At 45.7% G+C, this 21,707-nt stretch overlaps 1 protein-coding gene across 1 annotated transcript; it reads right to left on the minus strand.

Annotated features, from left to right (window-relative positions):
• Window positions 1-392: 392 nt before the first annotated feature.
• Window positions 393-1,343, minus strand: LOC148139815 (uncharacterized). The gene has a single exon (XM_087980172.1). It carries the CDS (start codon window positions 1,341-1,343, stop codon window positions 393-395), a length of 951 nt encoding a protein of 316 aa, XP_087836298.1.
• Between the last annotated feature and the right edge of the window lie 20,364 nt (window positions 1,344-21,707).

Below are 21,707 nucleotides of genomic sequence, written 5' to 3' on the forward strand. Positions count from 1 at the left end.
CGGGAATCCTGTTTGAAGAAGTAGACACGGAGTTAAAGGCGGTGGAAGAATGGTTCAATGTCTCGCTGTGTGTTGAACATGTTAAACTGGGAGCATAAGGGGATGAAGTTGGGGCCCCTGCTGAGGACTGATCTTTCATCCTCAGAGAGAGGGAGGTCTGGAGGTTAGTGAAAATATGGCAGGGCTGGGAGCTAGGACTTGGTGTGGGCTGGAGCTGGGGTTTGGAATGAGTTTATGAGTGGGGGTGGAGTTAGCTGTTTGGGTGGAGTTAGGCGTGGGGGCGGAGTTGGGCTTGGGGCGGGGTTGTGTGTCGGGCAGGAGTTGGGTGTGGGGGCGAAGATCGGCGTGGGGGCGGGGTTAGGCGTGGAAGCGGGGTTGGCGTGGGGGCGGGGTTAGGCGTGGTGGAGGAGATCGGCGCAGGGGCGAAGGTCGGCGTGGGGCCGGAGATCGGCGCGGGCGCGAAGATCGGCGCGGGGGCGGAGATCGATGTGGGGGAGGAGATCGGAGTGGGGGCGGAGGTCGGCGTGGACGCGGAGACGCATGCGGCGTGGTCGTTGTGCAGGTGAGTGGGCAACTCTGGGTACGGAAGTGGTTGCAACGAGGGCAGAAACGGTGTTGTTCCCGGTGGCTGTGGACCCCGTGGAGGCCGCGAATCCATCAGTGATAGTCGTACTGTGAATTGTGGAGGCAGTTGTCTGCGCCGCGATCGCGGAGCCTGCATGGTCGGTGGGGGCGGATGTGACGTCATGGTTCGCAGCAGCGCTTGCTGTCGCGGCCGCCTGGGTAATGTTGCCCGAACGGTTCCGCAGGCCAATGGAAGATACTGGAACGGTTGAGGAATCCGAAGTGTGGTGGTAAGTACATGAAAGTTTTTGGTACTTGCTGTCTTTAATTCCCGATATGGCTAGGAAGAACTGTATGTTTGGTGTAAGGATTCTACGGAAGATGAAGAACAGTAGATGTCCTTTGCAGATCTGTGAGAGTGTTGTCCTGAGCTGGGGTAGGGCTGACTGCAGGGAATGTAGGTAGCGGCGCATGGCTACAAGCGTGGCGCGGATGATCCACAGGGAAGTCTGTTGCTGGAGGCTTCGGATTTGTTGTCGGTGCTGGTTATCCTGGTTGGGTCCAAATTTTGTTGGTCTGAACGTAGTCCGGAGTCCATGCGGGGTCAGTCGGTTCCGTAGACAGGTGCTGAGGTAGGAGATGTGGCTGTGGTAGCGAGTCTGTTTGAGGACGTGGCTGAAGAGCTTCAAGGGACAGGAGATGACATGGGGGGTGCAGTGACAGAGGGACTCACTGAGATCCTTGTAGATGGAGGAAGAGAGCTTCTTCAAGAAAAGCATCCTTGCAAGAGGATTCGCAATAGGTTAAAATCAACAAGGAGGAAGTGAGGACTGCAGATGCTGGAGATCAGAGCTGAAAAATGTGTTTCTGTAAAAGCGCAGCAGGTTAGACAGCATCCAAGGAGCAGGATAATCGACGTTTCGGGCATAAGGCCTTCTTCAGGAATGGCTTCCTGAAGAACTCCTTATGCACAAAACATCGATTCTCCTGCTCCTTCGATGCTGCCTGACCTGCTGCGCTTTTCCAGCAACACAGTTTTCAGCCAGAGATGCTGAAGCAATAGTGAGATATTTCGAACTCAGAAACATGACCTGATTGGAGGTGGATTTGAGGTTGTTGTATTCCCATGTATCTCTTCCCATTATCCTTCTCTTTAAGCGAAAGAAAAAAAAATCACTGGACTATTTCTGGCAGGCTTTGGCTGGTTATTCTGTGTGTAAGCAGGAATTCGTTTTCATTCGGATAAGAAAATAAATAAATCTTCATTACTTGACAGGGAATTGTGTCGAGGACAGAGTGATGCAAACATGGTCCCCGAAGAATGGACACTCACGTGATGCTGACAGTACCTCTTGCGACCTGTCTTGTACACAGTCTTGTGTCTGTATTTCACATCATACTACTTTCGGCAGCAATTTCCAAGCAGTTCAAATTATTGTCCTGAGTTTCAACGAGAAGAAAGCAAAGCCGTGACAGTCCGATATGGTTCAGCACATGCACTGAAGGAATGTACAGGACCGGCTGATGTTGACAGGAGCTTATTTTGCGGCACTGGGTTGCGGGGAAGGGTGGAGACCAAGAAAGACGTCACACTACTCATCTGATTCCAGATCCCGGGCTAAAAATGAATATAGCATTTTCGCTGAATTTGTCCGGTATCTTGACTGGAACAGAGCTGGACACAATGCCTGAAAGTACATTTCACAGGAGTGGAACATGAAATGGCGTAGTGACTGTGAATAAAATGATGGAAACTAACAGCAGATCAACTGGCGAACATGAATCAGACACCTTAAGGTAAATGTGTTTCCTTTGCGAGTGAAAGGCGATGCTTCACATTGTGAGGCCTCAGAAGTGAAAGAATGAGGGTGATTATCGTTTCTGGTTGTTCAATTTGTGAATGCTGTTCCCCCGGCAGTCCATCTATTTATCACAGACTCACAAGCTGAGGAGTCGGTGGCTGAACGTTCGGCTAACATCGCAAAAGATAACAAACCTGAGTCGGATAGGGAGGTTGCATATTTGAGTCATTTTTGCTCGAGGGCAATGTCGACTTTTATTGCACTTAGAAATAAATCTTCCTCATTGTTCTGAAGCCGAGTTCAGGTTTGAATTCCTGATCAGCAGAAACTTTCAGTAATTGTCCCTGAGTACATCAGAGTCAATGTCCGAGCGTTATAACAGAAGGTGAAGCTGAAGTAGTCCCATAACTTCTCATTGGCACGTTTCCATTTTGCAAACCTACTGGTCCAATGACAGTGAGTTTTCGGAATGGCCAACAAATAAAATTAGTAGTACTGCCTCAGCTTTGCGAATGTTTAGAAACGTTTTGCAAAACGGAATCTGAGGAGAATAAGAATAACTGTCTGGCTGAGTGGGACTGCCGACACACTTTACCCTTCTTTGAGAAGCTGGGATATTGACTCTGATGTTATCAGGGACGTGTATTCATCCAAGTCTTTGAAAGGATGCCATCACAAATGCTCTGCCTTTGCTCTTGCCAGGAATAAAATACACTCCATTCCTGATCAGGAATCGAATGTGCGCTGTGGTGGTAAAAGAAAGGAATCCTAAACACTACCAGGAGTAAATAACGAAGTGAGGTGCACGGGCCGAGTAACAGTCTTCAAAATGCTTGTTCGTGTTCTTGTCAGAAACAACCGCTTGATTATCCTCATCCCATTTTACATCTCTTGGCCTTGTGTGCCTGAGAATGACTAATTCACATCTGAATGCCTCTGTAAATTACGTGGGTTTCTGCCGCAGCGAATCCTTACAGTGAGTTCTGAATACAATTACCAGCTGGCTGATAATGCTTTTGTGTGTGTCTCTACTGTATGTCAAAAACAAAAGAAGGTCTGTTTTTTTTGAGCAGGAAGTGAACTCGGGCGGCGGTGGTTAAGTACCGAATGCCAACCAAACAATATCCAGGGATGACTGAAGGAATCCTTGTGTCGCTTCTTCATGGCCAAGCCTTTGCCTTTTTTCGCTCTGGAGATTAGTTTCCCCTCAAAGCTTATTGAGTCATTGAGTGCTTACAGCACTGAAAAGACCTGGCCTGTAGCCTTATGTGCACTGAGGTTCCAAATGTTCATCTCAATGATATTTTCACTGTCATGTTTTGACCTAAAACTGCAAAATGAATGGGACTGAAGTGTGAGATGTGAAAACTCTGCTCACGCTTCATTGAGGAGTTGAAACACATTTTCAAAGAAAGAGACATTACCCGAAGAGTTACAGAGGTCCGATGAGAGGTCAACCCCAAGAGAGTATGATTTCACCCACTTGGGTTATGTTGACCAGGATCGTTCCAGGCATCGGCTTTTCTTGTTCCCCTATCCCATCATAGAGGAGCCGTGGGCTAAAGGATCACGCTACTGAAGCCACAGAGTAGTTCTACGAGCTCATTACTATTCCTATTTCCCGTTGGATGTGCACAGCTGCGCCACAGTTTCTCTGATACCGGGTCTGGGGACGTCTGTAGCAGTGGGTACTAGTTTGCATGGGGCAGCAGTTGAAGTATCCGATGTTAACTACATTGCTATTGAAGCAAAAATTTAAACTATATCCTGCACTATCCTCTGAGTCTTTGAAGATTTGCAGAAATCTATCAATCTCAGTCTTCAACACACAGTACTCAATACTGAACTGGACTGGAGGGAGGGGCGAGTTCACGGTGAGAGACACTGTAGCAGGACAACCAAAAGAAAGGGAAGGAATCGATATGACAGTGGGTTCATAATCACACCGTTGTTCTTCCCTTCTCACATTACAATTACTTAATCAACAGTATTAGCATTCTTTCTCCCGCAGCCGACGACCTCCACTTCGCTGTATTGTCAAATATTGCCACCTCCACACTTCACGTTAGTTCTGATAAAGTATCACCAAGACTGAAAACAGTCGCTTGCTTTCTCTCCATGCTGGGTTCAAAACCCGCTGTGATTTCCAACATTTTGTTTTGCTTTCAGTACTGATTCCAGCATCCTCCATAATTTGCTCCCAAATTCTTTCTCATCTCTGTCTTAAATGTGCAACCCCCATTCTGATATTAGGCTCTCTGCTAATAACCTCTCGGAGAAGGGAATCAACGTTTCCGCATGCATTAAGTTAACTCTGAAAATAACTTGTATATTTCAAAACGGAGTATATTTGATGTTGCTCTACCGTGTGCCAAGGCAATGCATTTCAGCATGATCTCCATTTACTTTCATCTCTGATGTGAAACTCTGAATGTCGAACTTAGGCTGATTAAAGGCAGGATACTGGGCAGTATGGAAGAACAGCAGGATATTGGCGTTCAAGAGTATAGATCATTCAAAGTTGCCACTTTGGCAAATAAGGAGCATGAAAGCATGGGAAGGGTTAAAGCATGACGCACACTGGCGATCGGTTGCAAAGCATCTGTGGAATTCTACAGTAGTTAAATTATCATGATGGCGTGATGAGATAACATAGTTCCTAAAGTTAGGCTCGCCTGCTAAATATCATCCTGGCCGGATTGGGACAGACAGGTTCAGTAAATGTTTGGGACATGGTATTAAATGTTTAATTAATAGTTTGTGGAGTCAGCCTGATTGAGACCTTTAACAATAAGTATCGAACCAGTAAGCAGAGTCAGCTTGAGTCAGTAGATCTTTGTAATGGATGGTCAATCTAAATAAAGGAGGTAAAAACAATGACTGCAGATGCTGGAAACGAGATTCTGGATCAGTGGTGCTGGAAGAGCACAGCATGCTGCTCGTCGGATGCTGCCTCAATTGCTGTGCTCTTCCAGCACCACTGATCCAGAATCTAAATAAAAGACCTACTCATTGAAGAACTCTCTGAGTTTCCTGGTGATTGTCTATATTTTATCCATGCCAAATTTGGCGCAGTGAGCAGGTTCTTGTAGAGACCAACCTGGAAAGAGGACGGCAGTAACATGGCGTTTCTCGGTCAAACGAAGGCACTCCCGTGACTGACAGAATGAAGGTACCAAGCAACGGAGGTTAGCATTTTTGCTGTGAATTCGGACTATATTCTGTTGGCTTGGGATGGTCCTTGAGGGCTCAGCGGTGCTGGAATCTGCTGGAGGGTCTCTCCAATCCAAGATCCAAACCGCGAAGGGATAATTGCAGCTGAAGGAGATGTGGCGAATTGGTCAAGAAAATTGGGCAGTGGGGTAAGAAGTGAGCAAGTTAATAACGTAGCAATTGCCCGAGTAAAACTTCCACGTGGTGATAATAAACGTCGACGTGGTGTTAGTAAAATATCCATATGGTGTTAGTAAAAAAATTGCATGGGGAGATAATAGAAATTCCATGTGGTGAATATAAGACCCTATAGATACCGCCTGGCCGGAAACAAGGGACTGAGCAGATTACTAGATTACTTACAGTGTGGAAACAAGCCATTCGGCCCAACAAGTCCACACCAACCCGCCGAAGCGCAATCCATCCAGACCCATTAACCTACATTTACCCCTTCACCTAACACTACAGGAAATTCAGCACGGCCAATTCACCTAACCTGCACATTTTCGGATTGTGGGAAGACACCAGAGCAGACACGGGGAGAATGTGCTAACTCCACAAAGACAGTCACCTGAGGTGGGAATTGAATCCGGGTCTCTGGCACTGTGAGGCAGCAGTGCCACCATGCCACCCAAAGATAGGCCAAAAAATATAAGGGGAAATTGATTTCCTCAAAGCGCTAATAATTAGAAATCCAGCAGATTGGGGGGGGGGGAGATCATTAAAATAGGAAAGAATAGTCATAGTGTTGAAACGTTTCTAGTTAGTTGAATGTTTTAGAAAAGGCCTGTGTGGTAATTAGATTGTAATTTTGGAAATTAACAAAGGGTTGGCTCGCTGCAATGCTGTGAGAGAGAGAGAGAGAGAGAGAGAGACATTGATTTAATGCTGAATTCTTTTGGTTGCTTGCAGCAAGGCTGAGAGAGAGAGAGACTCTATATTTTAATCATTGTGTTCTAGTTTGTATGCATAATTGGTGATTGGTCATTAAGTGCTTCCGTTTTGTTTTCCTGTAGCTCGAGATCCAGGAGTTATTTTATTTTATTTTATACTGTAAGAAATTAACAATTTTTTTTGTGAGGTACTTCGAGAAATTGTTAGTAATTAGTGAATTTTGCAGAGGCAGTGCTGGATTGGTTTATGCTGAACGAATGAGAATAGGTTGTTGGTATTAACCAGTGCAATTGAGGACGATTTGGAATTGGCAGATTGTTAAAGGACAATTGCAAGTTATGAAGTTAGGGCTTTCTGACAGTTTTGACGAAGCCCTACCAGCCGTGAATGTCATGAGGAAGTAATTTGTGACAGCAAAAGGAATACATTAGCTGGACTGAAATACATGTTAAGATGCATAAAGATCGGCAGTTGAGGTACCGAGTAATACATTTCCAGTGGCAAGAAATGATATTGAAAAATTTCTGAGAAATCGGAAAAAAGAACTAACGACTTATTGTCTGAATGGTCAAACGAAGGTATTTTTGATATACACATGTGCAAGGACTAATTAACAACTATGAGCCGAAAGATAAATCTAATAATAGGAAGCAAAAGAGGGTGCAAGAGATGGAACTACGCAAGCTTTTTAGGAAAGAGCGTGAGGAAATAAAGTTAGCTTATCAGGCACCCGCGGTGACAAGGTAAGCTGAAAAGAACAAGCTGAGCAGATTCAGGAAGCAGAAACGCATGAATCAGTACTCCCTTGCACCCTGATGTGTAGGATTTGAATAGACCTCCTCTCTACTCGAATGAAGAGAACTTGAAGCAGTGTCCAGTAACAAAATGAACGGTAGAAATAGATTTGGAGATGCCAGTGTTGGACTGGGTGTACAAATTTAAAAATCACACAACACAACAGGTTTAATTAGAAGCACACTAGCTTTAGCAGCATCGCTCCTTCATCAGGTGATACTGGAGGGCTCAATCTGAACACACAGAATTTATAGTAGAAGCTCACAGTGTGATGTAACTGAAAGCATACATTGAAAAATTGCTTGTCAGTTAAGTCTTTCATCTGTTTGAATACCATGGTAGTTTCACTTATTTCATGTGTAAATCACAAAATCTTTTTTAAAAAGTTGCATTCTTAGGCTAGCTGTTAACAATGGTGACAGCTAGACAATGAGGGCCACGCTCTCTCAGAATTGCAAAGGACCCAATGTGTACTACATCCTCAGGAGAATTCATACTCTCACCAAACAGTATTTCAACTCCATCTCAAACATCAAAAACTATAAGTACAAAAAGCTTTTATCTACCCACCTCCATAACCAGCGCTCCTCAAACATTCCAGATTCCCCGGCCTCTGGAACTACTTGGACTCCATTAGCCATGCAGCTGGTGAAGCTGCTGCCACCCCCACGCTGATTGATGATGTCATTTCCGCCCCCATGATGGCCACTCACACAACCACATTCGCCCCTCACAATTCCTCATACATCTCACGTGACATCACTTCCGACCCCTCATAATCACTGATGTCACACGCTCAGTGGGTTCCGCCACCCCACTGCCGTGTCTGCCACCACTTCCGCCCCCACCAATGCCACTCACCTGCATTCTGTTGACATGACAAACACAGATCCCACTGTCACCATTCCCAGCCCCCAGAACCCTGAGGGGAACACCACGCCTGCTCATGACTCCACCTCATTCCCTCACCAACACACCCACTCCAGTTACTGGATCTGCCCCCACTCCCAGCTCCACACCCACACCAGATCCCAGATCCCAACCCTGCCGAGTTTTCACCATCCATCCAGACCTTCCCCTCACTGAGGATGAACGATCAGTCCTCAGCAAAGGACTCACCTTCATCCCCCTCTGTCCCCGCATCAATGAATTTCACACACGCCATGACATCAAAAACTTCTTCTGCTGCCACCGCCTCCGAGCTTAATTTCACAATCAGTACTCCCACCCACCTTCCAAGGACCCCTTCGCCCACCTCCAACACACTGCATCCACCTGGACACCCCACGCTGGCCTATTACCCGCCCTCGACCTCTTCATTTCCAACTGCCGCTGGGACATTAACCGCCTCAACCTGTCTACCCCCTCCCCGACTCCAACCACTCACCCTCACAACGCGCAGCCATCCAATCCCTCTGCCCTAATCCCAACCTCACCATCAAGCCAGCAGATAAAGGGGGCGCAGCGGTAGTCTGGCTCACTGACTTCTACAATACTGAAGCCAAACTCGAACCCGAGGACACCTTTTCCTACTGCCCCCTCGACCATGACCCCACCTCCATCACCAAACCATCATCGCCCAGACCATACAGAACCTCAACACCTCAGGAGATCTGCCACCCACAGCTTCCAAAATCATAGTCCGGGAACCCGCACTGCCCGGGTCTACCTCCTTCCCAAGATCCACAAGCCTGACCACCCTGGCCGACCCATTGTCTCAGCATGCTCCTGCCCCACTGAACTCATCTCTAACTACCTCGACACTGTCCTATACCCCCTAGTCCAAGAACACCCCACATACATTCGAGAGACCACCCACACCCTCCACCTCATCCAAGACTTCCGTTTCCTCGGCCCCCAACGCCTCATCTTCACCATGGATATCCAATCCCTCTACATCTCCATCCACCATGACCAGGGCCTCCAAGCCGTCAGTTTTTTTCCTCTCCCGACGTCCCCAACAGTACCCTTCCACCGACACTCTCATTCGTTTGGCCGAACTGGTCCTCACCCTAAACAATATCTCTTTCGAATCCTCCCACTTCCTCCAGACCAATGGGGTAGCCATGGGCACACGTATGAGCCCCAGCTATGCCTGTCCCTTTGCTGGCGACATAGAACAGTCGAACTTCCGTAATTACACTGGCACCACTCCCCACCACTCACCACCGCTACATTGATGACTGCATTGGCGCCACCTCATGCTCCTGCAAGGAGGTTGAGCAATTCATCAACTTCACCAACACATTCCTCCTGACCTTAAATTTACCTGGACATCTCTGAAACATCCCTCGCCTTCCTGGACCTCTCCATCTCCATTAATGACGACCGACTTGACACTGATATTTTTTACAAACCCACCGACTCCCATAGCTACCTGTATTACACCTCTTCCCACCCTTCCTCTTGCAAAAATGCCATCGTGTATTCCCAATTTCTCAGCCTCCGCCGTATCTGCTCCCAGGAGGACCAGTTCCACCACAGAACACACCAGATGGCCTACCTCTTTAGAGACCGCAATTTCCCTTCCCACGTGGTTAAATACCCCGTCCAACGCATCTCATCCACATCCCACACCTCCGCCCTCAGAACCCACCCCTCCAACCGTAACAAGGACAGAACGCCCCTGGTGCTCACCTTCCACCCTACCAACCTTCGCATAAACCAAATCATCCGAAGACATTTCCGTCACCTACAAAAAGAGCCCTCCACCAGGGATATATTTCCCTCCCCACCCCTTTCCACCTTCCGCAAAGACCGTTCCCTCCGTGACTACCTGGTCAGGTCCACGCCCGCCTACAACCCACCCTCCCATCCTGGCACCTTCTCCTGACACCGCAGGAACTGCAACACCTGCGCCGACACCTCCTCCCTCACCTCCATCCAAGGCCCTAAAGGAGCCGTCCACATCCATCAAAGTTTTACCTGCACATACACTAATATCATTTGTTGCATCCGTTGCTCCCGATGCGGTCTCCTCTACATTGTGGAGAATGGACGTCTCCGAGCAGAGCGCGAAAGGGAACATCTCGTGGACACCCGCACCAATCAACCACACCGCCCTGTGGCCCAACATTTCAACTCCCCCTCCCACTCTGCCGAGGGCATGGAGGTCCTGGGCCTCCTACACCGCCGCTCCCTCACCACCAGACGCCTGGAGGAAGAACGCCTCATCTTCTCACTCGGAACACTTCAACCTCAGGGCATCAATGTGGACTTCAACAGTTTCCTCATTTCCCCTTCCCCCACCTCACCATCGTTCCAAACTTCCAGCTGAGCCCTGTCCCCATGACTTGTCCCACCTGCCTATCTTCTTTTCCACCTATCCACTCCACCCTCCTCTCTGACCTATCACCTTTATCCCCTCCCCCACTCACCTATTGTACTCTATGCTTCTTTCTCCCCACCCATACCCTCCTCTAGTTTATCTCTCCACGCGTCAGGCTGTCTGTCTTTATTCCTAATGAAGGGCTTTTGACGGAAACATCGATTTTGCTGGTCCTCGGATGCTGCTTGAAATGGTGTGCTCTTCCAGCACCACTAATCCTAAATCTGGTTTCCAGCATCTGCAGTCATTGTTTTTACCTAATATGTTGAATGTGTTACCCCCTGTGTTCTCTGTCTATGCCATGATGTTTAGATTGATTCTAATCTAAAAAGTTTTGCGTGAATTCATGCAGTTTGAGAGGTCAGAGTTCTACATGAATGCATGCTGTTTTTGCGCAAAGTACAATGTAACCCTGCAAGTACAAATTCACCCCACAAAATATGTGTGTGCATGTGGGTCTTGGTCTGTCTATGGGTGTCTGTGTGTGTCTGTCTGGGTTGGGGGTTGTGAGTGTGACAAAGTGTATGTGTATGCAGTGAGTGCAGAGTGTCTTATGTCTGTGAGGGTGGGTGGGTGTGTGTCTGTAAGGGTGCGTGTGGGTGTCTGTGTGTGTGTCTGTTTATCTGTGTGTCCGTGTGTATGTGTGTATAGGAGTGCCTGTGTGTGTGAGAGAGCGAGTGTGTGTGTAGGAGTATCTGTGTGTGTGTATAGTGCAATGGTGGTCACCTGTAATATAACATGAACCCAAGGTCCCAGTTGAGGCCATCGCTATGGGTACTGAACATAGCCATCAGCCTCTGCTCGGCCACGTTTCGCTGCTGCCTGACCCGAAGTCCGCCTTGGAGGATCATCACCCGAAGGACCGATGTCGAATGTCCTGGATCAGTGAAGTGTTCCCCAACTGAGAGGGAACACTCCTGTCTGTTGATTGTTGGCCAGTGCCCATTCATCCGTTGTCGTAGCCTTTGTTCGGTTTCCCCAATGTACCATGCCTCAGGGCATCCTCGAATGCAACGTATAAGTTGGACAACGTTGGCTGAGACACATGAGTACAAAGTGGGAGTAGTCCCCACGCGTAATGGTGATATCTATGTCCACACTCTGATACGTCTTGCAGGGCCGACCGTGACAGGGTTGCATGGCGTTGTCCTGAGAGCCGGGCAGTTTGCTGCGAGGTTTGGTGGTTGTTTAAGGAAAAGTAGTCGAGGTGTGGGGAAGGTCTTTGTGAGGTGCTCATCCTCAGAGATAATGTGTTGCAGGTCATGATGAATATGGCGCAGTTTTTCAGCTCCTGGGAAATACTGAACAGCGAAGGGTGCCCTGTCGGTTGCAGCACGTGTCTGTCTCCTGAGGCGGTCATTCCAGGTCCTTGCTGTGTCACTGGCGGTCGATGAGTTGAGCGGAGAACCCCGATATTGTGAGGGCATCTCTGAGTACTTCCAGGTGTCTGTCATATTCCCTTCTCATCTGAGCAGATCCGGTGTATGCGTCGGGCTTCTCCATAGGGGATGGCTGTTTTAATATGGTTTCTTTAGAAGCTGGAGAAGTGTAGCATTGTGAGGTTGTCTGTGGGTTTGCGGTAATGTGTTGTGCTGAGTTGTCCAACCTTGATGGAGATGCATGTGTCCAAGCATGAGACAGATAGTCGAGAGTAGACCATGGTGAGTTTGATGAGGGATGAAACTTGTTGATGTCACTGTGTAGTTTTAACAGTGACTCCTCGTCATGGATCCAGAGGAAGAAAATTTCGTCAATGTACCTGGTGTATAATGTTGGTTGGACATCCGGCAGAGCAAAGAAGTCTTGTTTGAACCTGTGCATAAAAATGTTGACATATTGGGGTGCAAAGATTGTCCCCATGGCTGTTCCATGTGACTGGTACAATGAGGTATGGTACATTGGAGAAACCGAGTAAAGGCTACAACAATGGATAAATGGGAATCGCACAACAATCAACGGACAGGAGTATTCCCTCCGAGTTGGAGAACACTTCAGTGGTCCAGAACATTCGACCTCAGACCTCGGGGACCATCCTCTAATGCGGACTTCGGGACAGGCAGCAGCGAAACGTGGCCGAGCAGAGATTGATATCTGAGTTTGGTACCCATAGGGATGACCTCAACAAGGACATTGGGTTCACGTCACATTACAGGTGACTACCATTACACTATACAAACACACAGGCACTCCTATACACGCAAACACACGGACGCACATATACACAGACGCGCAAACAGACATCCACAAACACCCTTACAGACACAAACACACCTTCACACAAAAATGCACCCCCTCATAGGCTCAAGCCACTCCACACTCACTATACACACACACAAAACTTTTCACACTCACAACCCCCAAATCAGACAGACACACACATTTTGACAGACCAAGACCCGCATGCGCACATATATTTTGTGGGGTGATTTTGTACTTGCAGGGTTACATTTAACTTTGCTCAAAAACTGCATGCATTCATATCGACTTCTGAGCTCAAACACTGCATGAATTCATGCAAAACTCCGTTATCCAACTTTTTAGATTAGAATCAATATAAACGTCATGGCACAGACAGAGAACCCGGGGTGCTACCACCTTCAACATATTGAATAACTATCACCATTGTTAACCACTAACCTGAGAATGCGACTTTTTTAAGTATTGTGATTAACACATGAAAGAAGTGAAACTATCATGGTATTCAAACATATGAAAGACTTAACAGACAAGCAATTTTTCAATGTATACTTTCAATTATATCACACTGTAAATGATTGCTATAAATTCTGTGTGTTAGGATTGAGTCCTCCACTATTAAATGATGAAGGAGCGACGCTGCGAAAGCTAGTGTGCTTCCAATTAAGCCTGTTGGACTGTAACCTGGTGTTGTGTGATTTTTAGCTTAGTAGAAATAGACGGAGAGTTATAAAGGGATGCAAGTGCAGAAGATAAAAATGAATTTGAGGGAAAAGAGAGAGGGAGTGAAAAGGTGCAGATTGGACCAAATGGAAGCTATACAACGAAGAAAAGAAAAACAGAAACATGCGGTTCGTGTACTGCGTGGGCTAAGTGCAGTAAAAGCAATTGAGGAATACTGGCGACATGAAAGGGAGACTGCAGGGAGAAGAAATGGAGGTGACGCAGACGGAGTGGAAAGTGATGAAGAGAGACAAGGAAAGAAAATTGCCTCAGTAACTCAAGAATTGGAGGAATTAGAAAAAGCATTGGAGGCAGTGTTCAAGGGGTAATTATTGAAATGTAGCGCAGGTAAAGTGAAAATGGGCCAACAGGGAGGAATGCTGCCGGTGCTTATAAAAGAGGGGAGAAAACCAAAATACATTCCTTGGAGAACTCAGGATCTGGAAGGGCTGAAAAATACGCTGCCTCGTTTACATGAGGGAGAGGGAAAGTGCATCAGGGATTTGCAGATGAAACCACAGGGCGATTGCCGTCTATAGCAGACTTGAAGGCACTGTTGATTAGGCAGGTAGCGCTCACGTAGTTGAAGGAAATAAAGGTCCTAGCCTGTTTTTTTTAAAAAATGCGGCAGACAATCCAATAATTGATCGGGTCGGGTTTGATGGAGTGAGACAGAATGTTTGGCAGGCCTTAAGAGATTGTTCTCCACCAGAATGGACTCTCAGGCTTTGAGAGGGGATCCACAGGGAGAAAGTGAAAACATGGCTGCCAACTTGGATAAACAATGTTTACGAAATGGAGGCGTGAAACAAAGCAAGACGTAGAGACTAACCAGTTGCTGACCACAATATTCTGAAATTCCATCATTAAGGCAATGCCCTTCCATGTGTGGTCAAGGCTGGAGGTGCTGATCAGTCTGACATCACCAATGTGTCAACAGGAATTTAGAGATCAACTAGTTAACGCAGCTGAAAGCTTTCAAAACCAAAAAGGGAAACTGTCTGAACAACAGGAGGGGGTGCAAATGAAGTTGATGCAAATGCAGCTCAAAAGCTTGAAAAGAAAGAAAAAGAGAAGGCTAAAACGGCTTTGTCAGTAGTAACGGACACACTAATCAACACTGGCTGACCCACCTGACGGCGCAAGGGGTGTCCTTTCAGGTCGCCTGACAAGGGCCAGAAAGTCCTTTGGCAGCAATTACGGGTTTTAGATAAACTGTCCTGCAGCTGACGAATTCAGGGCAGGGCAGATTCAAACAGCAGGTTAAACCGAACTGGCGTCTCCAAGGACAGGGGACTAAGGTAAATGATATATTCTGGCTCACGGGGGCCAGAATTTATATGCTGGAGATTCTATTTACCTGGCCACTTCAGGAGGAATTGCCTTTATTGGACCATTCCCTCTCTGCCCCAGATCAGGCCGAGACAGCGGCAGTCCACATTGGTCACTTCCCAGACACCTACATGCCCAGCAGGACGTGATAATCCGAATGGGATGTGACAGTGATGCCCTGAGAGTCTGGCTGGCAAGGGGCACTATCCTTTAGGAGCATGTGAGGCCGATCAAGAACCAATAGTACAAATTAATATGGAAGGGCGGCAGACATGTGGTGCTAGATAATGAAGCCACATACAGTTGTGTCCATCTGCGGTATGCCTCTCATCTTCCCATGTGAAGTAAATTTGCTAAAACTGTAGGCGTCCCAGGGAAATGACAGTTAACTCGAATTACAGCTCAAGTAAGATTATAAATGGAAATCAGGCAGATAGTTCTGCAAAGATTAGTGTCTAAAGAGACACCAATAAACATGTTAGGTAGGAATGCTTTACTCTCTACCGAAGAAAGATTGGATTGCACAGAGCCGGGCTTGGGCATAGAAAAAGCTAATACACAATTCGTGATGCAAGAAGTGAGAGATGTTAATATCTATTGGATCAGAGATATGGCAAGTGATATTTAAGGCATTTGACTGATGTGAGAAGCAGCAGTATTGAGGATGTTGACCAGAACGAAACCACTGTGGGCGGCACGGGGGCACAGTGGTTAGCACTGCTGCCTCACAGCGCCAGAGACCCGGGTTTAATTCCCGATTCAGGCGACGGACTGTGTGGTGTTTGCACATTCTCCCCGTGTCTGCGTGGGTTTCTTCCGGGTGCTCAGGTTTCCTCCCACAGTCCAAAAGATGTGCAAGTCAGGTGAATAGGCCATGCTAAATTGCCTGTAGTGCTAGGTAAGAAGGGGTAAATGTAGGGGTATGGGTGGGTTGCGCTTTGGCGGGTCGGTGTGGACATGTTGGGCCGAAGGGCTTGTTTCCACACTGTAAGTAATCTAATCTAATCTAATCACCTCAGTCTGAGCTGCACTATACAGTGATAGTTGGTGAGTTTCAGGATGAGATGTTGGAGAGACATTGGCAGCATGAGGTTACCACTCCACAACATTTGCGAAGTGAAGCAATACTATTAGAGGAGAAGGGAGAAATTCCGAAAGTCAAGAGAAATGCGTTCCTGGAAAAGGGGTATAGTATCCAAGGCACCGCACCACATGCAAACTTACCAGTAAATAAGGGAAATCTATCGAAAGATTTAGAACGTATGGCCAGCATCTGCTACCAGTTGGAGAATGGCATATGCTCATGACAACGGGTTTGGAAATTCTAGGATGGCAGCTATATTAAATTCCAGGCATGCGGTAACCAGACAGGAAAGCGAAGGAAGTCAAGATAACACGGAGTCAAGTGGAACATGCTCGTGACAGTGGAGGATGATGAGCAATATGGTAATGAGCGATTGGATGCATTACCAGTCACTTTGTGCTCACATCATGATGCAGATTTGGGGAGAGTGAAATCAGTTAGCCCAGTGGAAATTGAGTTGAAACCAAGAGCTTTTGTGCCTTCGAGACCGAGTGCCTGACCCGAGTCAGGAAAGGGAGTAGTAGCAACTATACAAAGATTGCTGAAGGCAGGGGTACTTAAAGAAACCTTTATTCCCTGCAACACTCCTTTGTTACCAGTCTTAAAGACAGACAGCTTCTGGCTACCTGCGGTTTGCTCATTCTCACTCTTTACCTCAGTGATCCTACCCTTCACCTTTATCTAAAGCCTTCTAAGATGACTTTCCTTCTAAAGTGTCAATTTTCGGAGTTCAAAAGCTTTCCCTTTTCTTCCTTCTCTGCTCACTCTTTTTTCCCCGTTCTGCTGCTCTATCTTTTTCTCCATGTTCTGCTACTCTACCTTTTTTTACCCACCCTCTGCTTTAAACCATAACTCAAGCTGTTTCATTTCTGCTCCCCTTTCCTTATCTCTCACCTCATTTGCAATTGAATTCTTGCTGTTGATTCTGATGGTTTCTCCAGGAAGTGTAAATGCTGTGATACTGCTGTAATTATCTCAACTTTTCTCACAGAAGCAGACAGTTCCAATTCTATCTTCTCTGTTAGCGCTTACAACTAGTTTTAATTCACCGCGTCCACATCCAGAAAACCTTTCGCGACTGAAAGGGCCATTCATATTCCAAGCTTTGTCTACTCAAGCAAACCAACAACCGAAATAAAGACACTAGTACCTACTAAACGTTGTTTAAAATCTCGGACTGGCCCCCACTGTGTTATGGATTCGGCCAGACAATTCAAAACATTCTTAAGCCAGCTGCCCACACCATGACTTTGCAATTTGTGTCAGTAAGTATACAGTGAAAATTGCCTGGAGTAAGTTAGCGGGGTTGACTACTAGATTTAAAAACAGACAAAATTTTATTCGCAAAATTGCACACTGAAACACAGAGAACAGAATAAAGAAACGCAACAGATTAATTATGCTGTGCCAACAGCAGTCCCAATAAGCAAATTCCCTATAACAAAAGTATAAAAGAAGCTCATGTTTAAAGATTCAAGTTGAAGGGCAGAAAGAGAGAGCGCGATTTTCCACACAGCTCTATTTTGAATTCCTCACCAGTACATGTCACTTCTGAAATATGATCACTTTGACCTGAAGTCTCAACTGTTTCCCTGTGAACAAAAGAACACTCAAAATCATTTTAATCTCTCTACAAAACCAGACAGATTGGAGACCGGCCTGATTTATTACCTCTCTTAAAGACATTAAGGACAGATTAGCCTTGAGCCAAGGAACAGCTTTCCTAAAACAAAAGGACTTGCTTTGTGACAACATCTACAGTGCCAATCACCTTTAGAATCCTTCAGACATCAGTGAAACCTACTCTTATTCTTTTAATGTGCAGAGTGTACGGGCGTGACCCGCTCAATCTTTCCTCAGAGGACATACTCCTCAACCCTTATGGGACATGAGGAAGAAGTTCACCTCTAGTGCCTATTGCATGGATCTCGAGAAGACCATACACTCCCTCAGTCCCATTTTAGAGGTGCAGGAGGAGACTGTTCAGTATCTCCAGCCTTATGTGGAATAGTTTGAGGCTCTTCAGCCATTCAAATTGTTACACTGCAACAGCAAGATTACATGAGCACTGCAGAATCTTATTCATCAACAGAAAAAGGACATTCAAGCCATCGAGATGATAACGTGGGAACACCAGAAAGATATCAGCTCATCATTTTATTTACCAAAAGGAAGTGGATGAGTCCATTCAGCCACTGATGCTCTCAAACAGCATTCAGAGCAGATTGCTTTACATGCCAATTATACAGGATTGGCGAGAATGAAGAGGTTATGGTGATGTAGGAATTTACATTTATCGCCTTCACGAAGAGATATACGGTAGTGAGAAAAGTGTTAGAATTGAAGAAAGATTATTAAAATCGACTGTTCAGGAATATAATTAAAGGAGATGTGCAAAGTCAATTCACATTTCATCAGAATCAGCATAATTTTAGAAAGAACGAATCGCGTTTCAATTATTATCTAGAGCTCTCTAAAGATGCGACAAGCAAGCTGGATACTGGGGATCCTGGAAATTTAATATTTGGATTTCCAGTGGCATTGAATAAGGTGTGCACAAAAAGTTAATCTGCAGATACGACCGCATGTGTTTTGAAATAATTTGTTAGCATGGATGCAGGATTGGCGAACCAACAAAACGCAGAAATTTGGAATAAATCAGTCATTTTCTGTTTTGGAGATACAACCTTTTTGAACCCATAGGACTCAGTCCTCGGGCCACATCCATTTGCAATCCGTACTACTACTTATTTGAGGAGATAGAAAGTGCTATAACCAATTTTTCAGAGGACACTTACTCTGGCGAGAAATTGCAATGTAGATGTCAGAAATTTGAAAGTGTATTTGGATAGATGGGCCAACATTTGGAAGTTCAAACTGAACAACGAAATGTATGAGGGTATCTGTTTTGGTCAGTGTAACAGAAAGTCAACTTATTATAGAAATAGAGAGAAACATCAGGGTGGTTCCGTGCAGAGGTACATGGGTGGCCTCGTCTATATCACAGATAACTCAGACACTGGTACAGCAGTTAATGAGAACGGCAAGTGCAATTTGGTCATTTATTTCCAAAACTATTGATTATAAAGGGAGGGAGGTGTTGCTGAAAAATTCCAAGGTATTTGTGAGATCGCAATTGAATACTGTGTACAGTTTGGATGGCCTGATTGCAGGAGGGATGTAGTTGAATTGGAGGCACTTCAGAAGATGTTAACAAGATTCGTTCAAGAAATGAGGAGTATGTCCTCTGAGGAAAGATTGTGCGGGTCACGCCCGTACTCTCTGCACATTAAAAGAATAAGAGTAGATTTCACTAATGTCTGAATGATTCTAAAGGTGATTGACACTGTAGATGTTATCACAAAGCAAGTCCTTTTGTTTTAGGAAAGCTGTTCCTTGGCTCAACTCTAATCTGTCCTTAATGTCTTTCAGAGAGGTAATAAATCAGGCCGGGCTCCAATCTGTCTGGTTTTGTAGAGAGATTAAAATGATTTTGAGTGTTCTTTTGTTCACAGGGAAACAGATGAGACTTCAGGTCAAAGGGATCATAGTTCAGAAGTGACCAGTATAATGATAGGCAAATGGTCAGTACAGGTGAGGAGTTCAAAATAGAGCTGTGTGGAAAATCGCTCTCTCCGTTTCTGCCCTTCAACTTGAATCTTTAAACATGATCTCCTTTTATTCTTTTGTTATAGGGAATTTGCTTATTGGGACTGCTGTTGGCACAGCATAATTAATCTGTTGCGTTTCTTTATTCTGTTCTCTGTGTTTCAGTGTGCATTTTTGCGAATAACATTTTGACTGTTTAAAATCTAGTAGTCAACCTTGCTAACTTACTCCAGGCAATTTTCACTGTATACTTACTGACACAAATTGCAAAGTCATGGTGTGGGCAGCTGGCTTAAGAATGTTTTGAATAGTCTGGCCGAATCCATAACACACTGGGGGCCAGTCCGAGATTTTAAACAACGTTTAGTAGGTACTAGCATCTTTATTTCGGTTGTTGGTTTGCTTGAGTAAACAAAGCTTGGAATATGAATGGCCCTTTCAGTCGCGAAAGGTTTTCTGGATGTGGACGCGGTGAATTATAACTAGTTGCAAGCACTAACAGAGAAGATAGAATTGGAACTGTCTGCTTCTGTGAGAAAAGTTGAGATAATTACAGCAGTATCACAGCATTTACACTTCATGGAGAAACCATCAGAATCAACAGCAAGAATTCAATTGCAAATGAGGTGAGAGATAAGGAAAAGGGAGCAGAAATGAAACAGCTTGAGTTATGGTTTAAAGCAGAGGGAGGGTAAAAAAAGGTAGAGTAGCAGAACATGGAGAAAAAGATAGAGCAGCAGAACGGGGAAAAAAGAGTGAGCAGAGAAGGAAAAAAAGGGAGAGCATTTGAACTCCGAAAATTGACACTTTAGAATGAAAGTCAGCTTAAAAGGCTGTAAAAAAAGTTGAAGAGTAGGCTCACTGAGGTAAAGAGTGAGAATGATCAAACCCCAGGTAATCAGAAGCTGTCTGTCTTTAAGACTGGTAACAAAGGAGTGTTGCAGGGAATAAAGGTTTCTTTAAGTACCCCTGCCTTCAGCAATCTTTGTATAGTTGCTACTATTCCCTTTCCTGACTCGGGTTCTAAAAGATACCACGGTCTCGAAGGCACAAAAGCTCCTGGTTTCAACTCAATTTCCACTGGGCTAACTGATTTCACTCTCCCCAAATCTGCATCATGCTGTGAGCACAAAGTGACTGGTAATGCATCCAATCGCTCATTACCATATTGCTCATCATCCTCCACTGTCACGAGCATGTTCCACTTGACTCCGTGTTACCTTGATTTCCTTCGCTTTCCTGTCTGGTTGCTGCATGCCAGGATTTTGATACAGCTGCCATCCTAGGATTCCCAAACCCGTTGTCATGAGCATATGCCATTCCCCAACTGGTTGCATGTGCAGGCCTTACGCTCTAAATCTTTCGATAGATTTCCCTTATTTACTGATAAGTTTGCATGTGGTGCGGCGCCTTGGATAATATACCCCTTTTCCAGGAACGCATTTCTCTTGATTTTCGGAATTACTCCCTTCTCCACTAATACTATTGCTTCACTTCGTAAATGTTGTGGAGTGGTAACCTCATGCTGCCACTGTCTTTCTAACAACTCATCCTGAAACTCACCAGCCATCACTGTATAGTGCAGCTCAGACTGAGGTGGTCTTGTTCTGGTCCATATCCCCAATACTGCTGCTTCTCACATCAGTCAAATGTTCTAAATATCACTTGCCATATCTCAGATTCAATAGATATTAACATCTCTCACTTCTTGCATCACTATTTGTGTATTAGCTTTTTCTCTGCCCAAGCCCGGCTCTGTGCAATCCAATCTTTTTTTCTGACGAGAGTAAAGCACTCCTACCTAACAAGTTAATTGGTGTCTCTTTAGAAATTAATATTGGCAGAACTATCTGCCTGCTTTCCATTTATAATCTTACTTGAGCTGTAATTCGAGTTAATTGTCATTTACCTGAGACGCCTACAGTTTTAGCAAATTCACTTCACATGGGAAGGTGAGAGGCATACCGCGGCTGGACACAACTGTATGTGGCTTCAGTTTCTAGCACCATGTGTCTGCCGCCCTTCCATATTAATTTGTACTATTGGTTCTTGATCGGCCTCACATGCTCCTAAAGGATGGTGCCACTTGCCAGCCAGACACTAAGGGCATCACTGTCACATCCCATTCGGATTATCAGGTCCTGCTGGGCATGTAGGTGTCTGAGAA

The sequence above is a fragment of the Chiloscyllium plagiosum genome, unplaced genomic scaffold, assembly GCF_037043375.1.
Source record: "Chiloscyllium plagiosum isolate Xiang-an unplaced genomic scaffold, Cpla_swu_hap1 HiC_scaffold_37, whole genome shotgun sequence".
Classification (NCBI taxonomy): Eukaryota; Metazoa; Chordata; class Chondrichthyes; order Orectolobiformes; family Hemiscylliidae; genus Chiloscyllium; species Chiloscyllium plagiosum.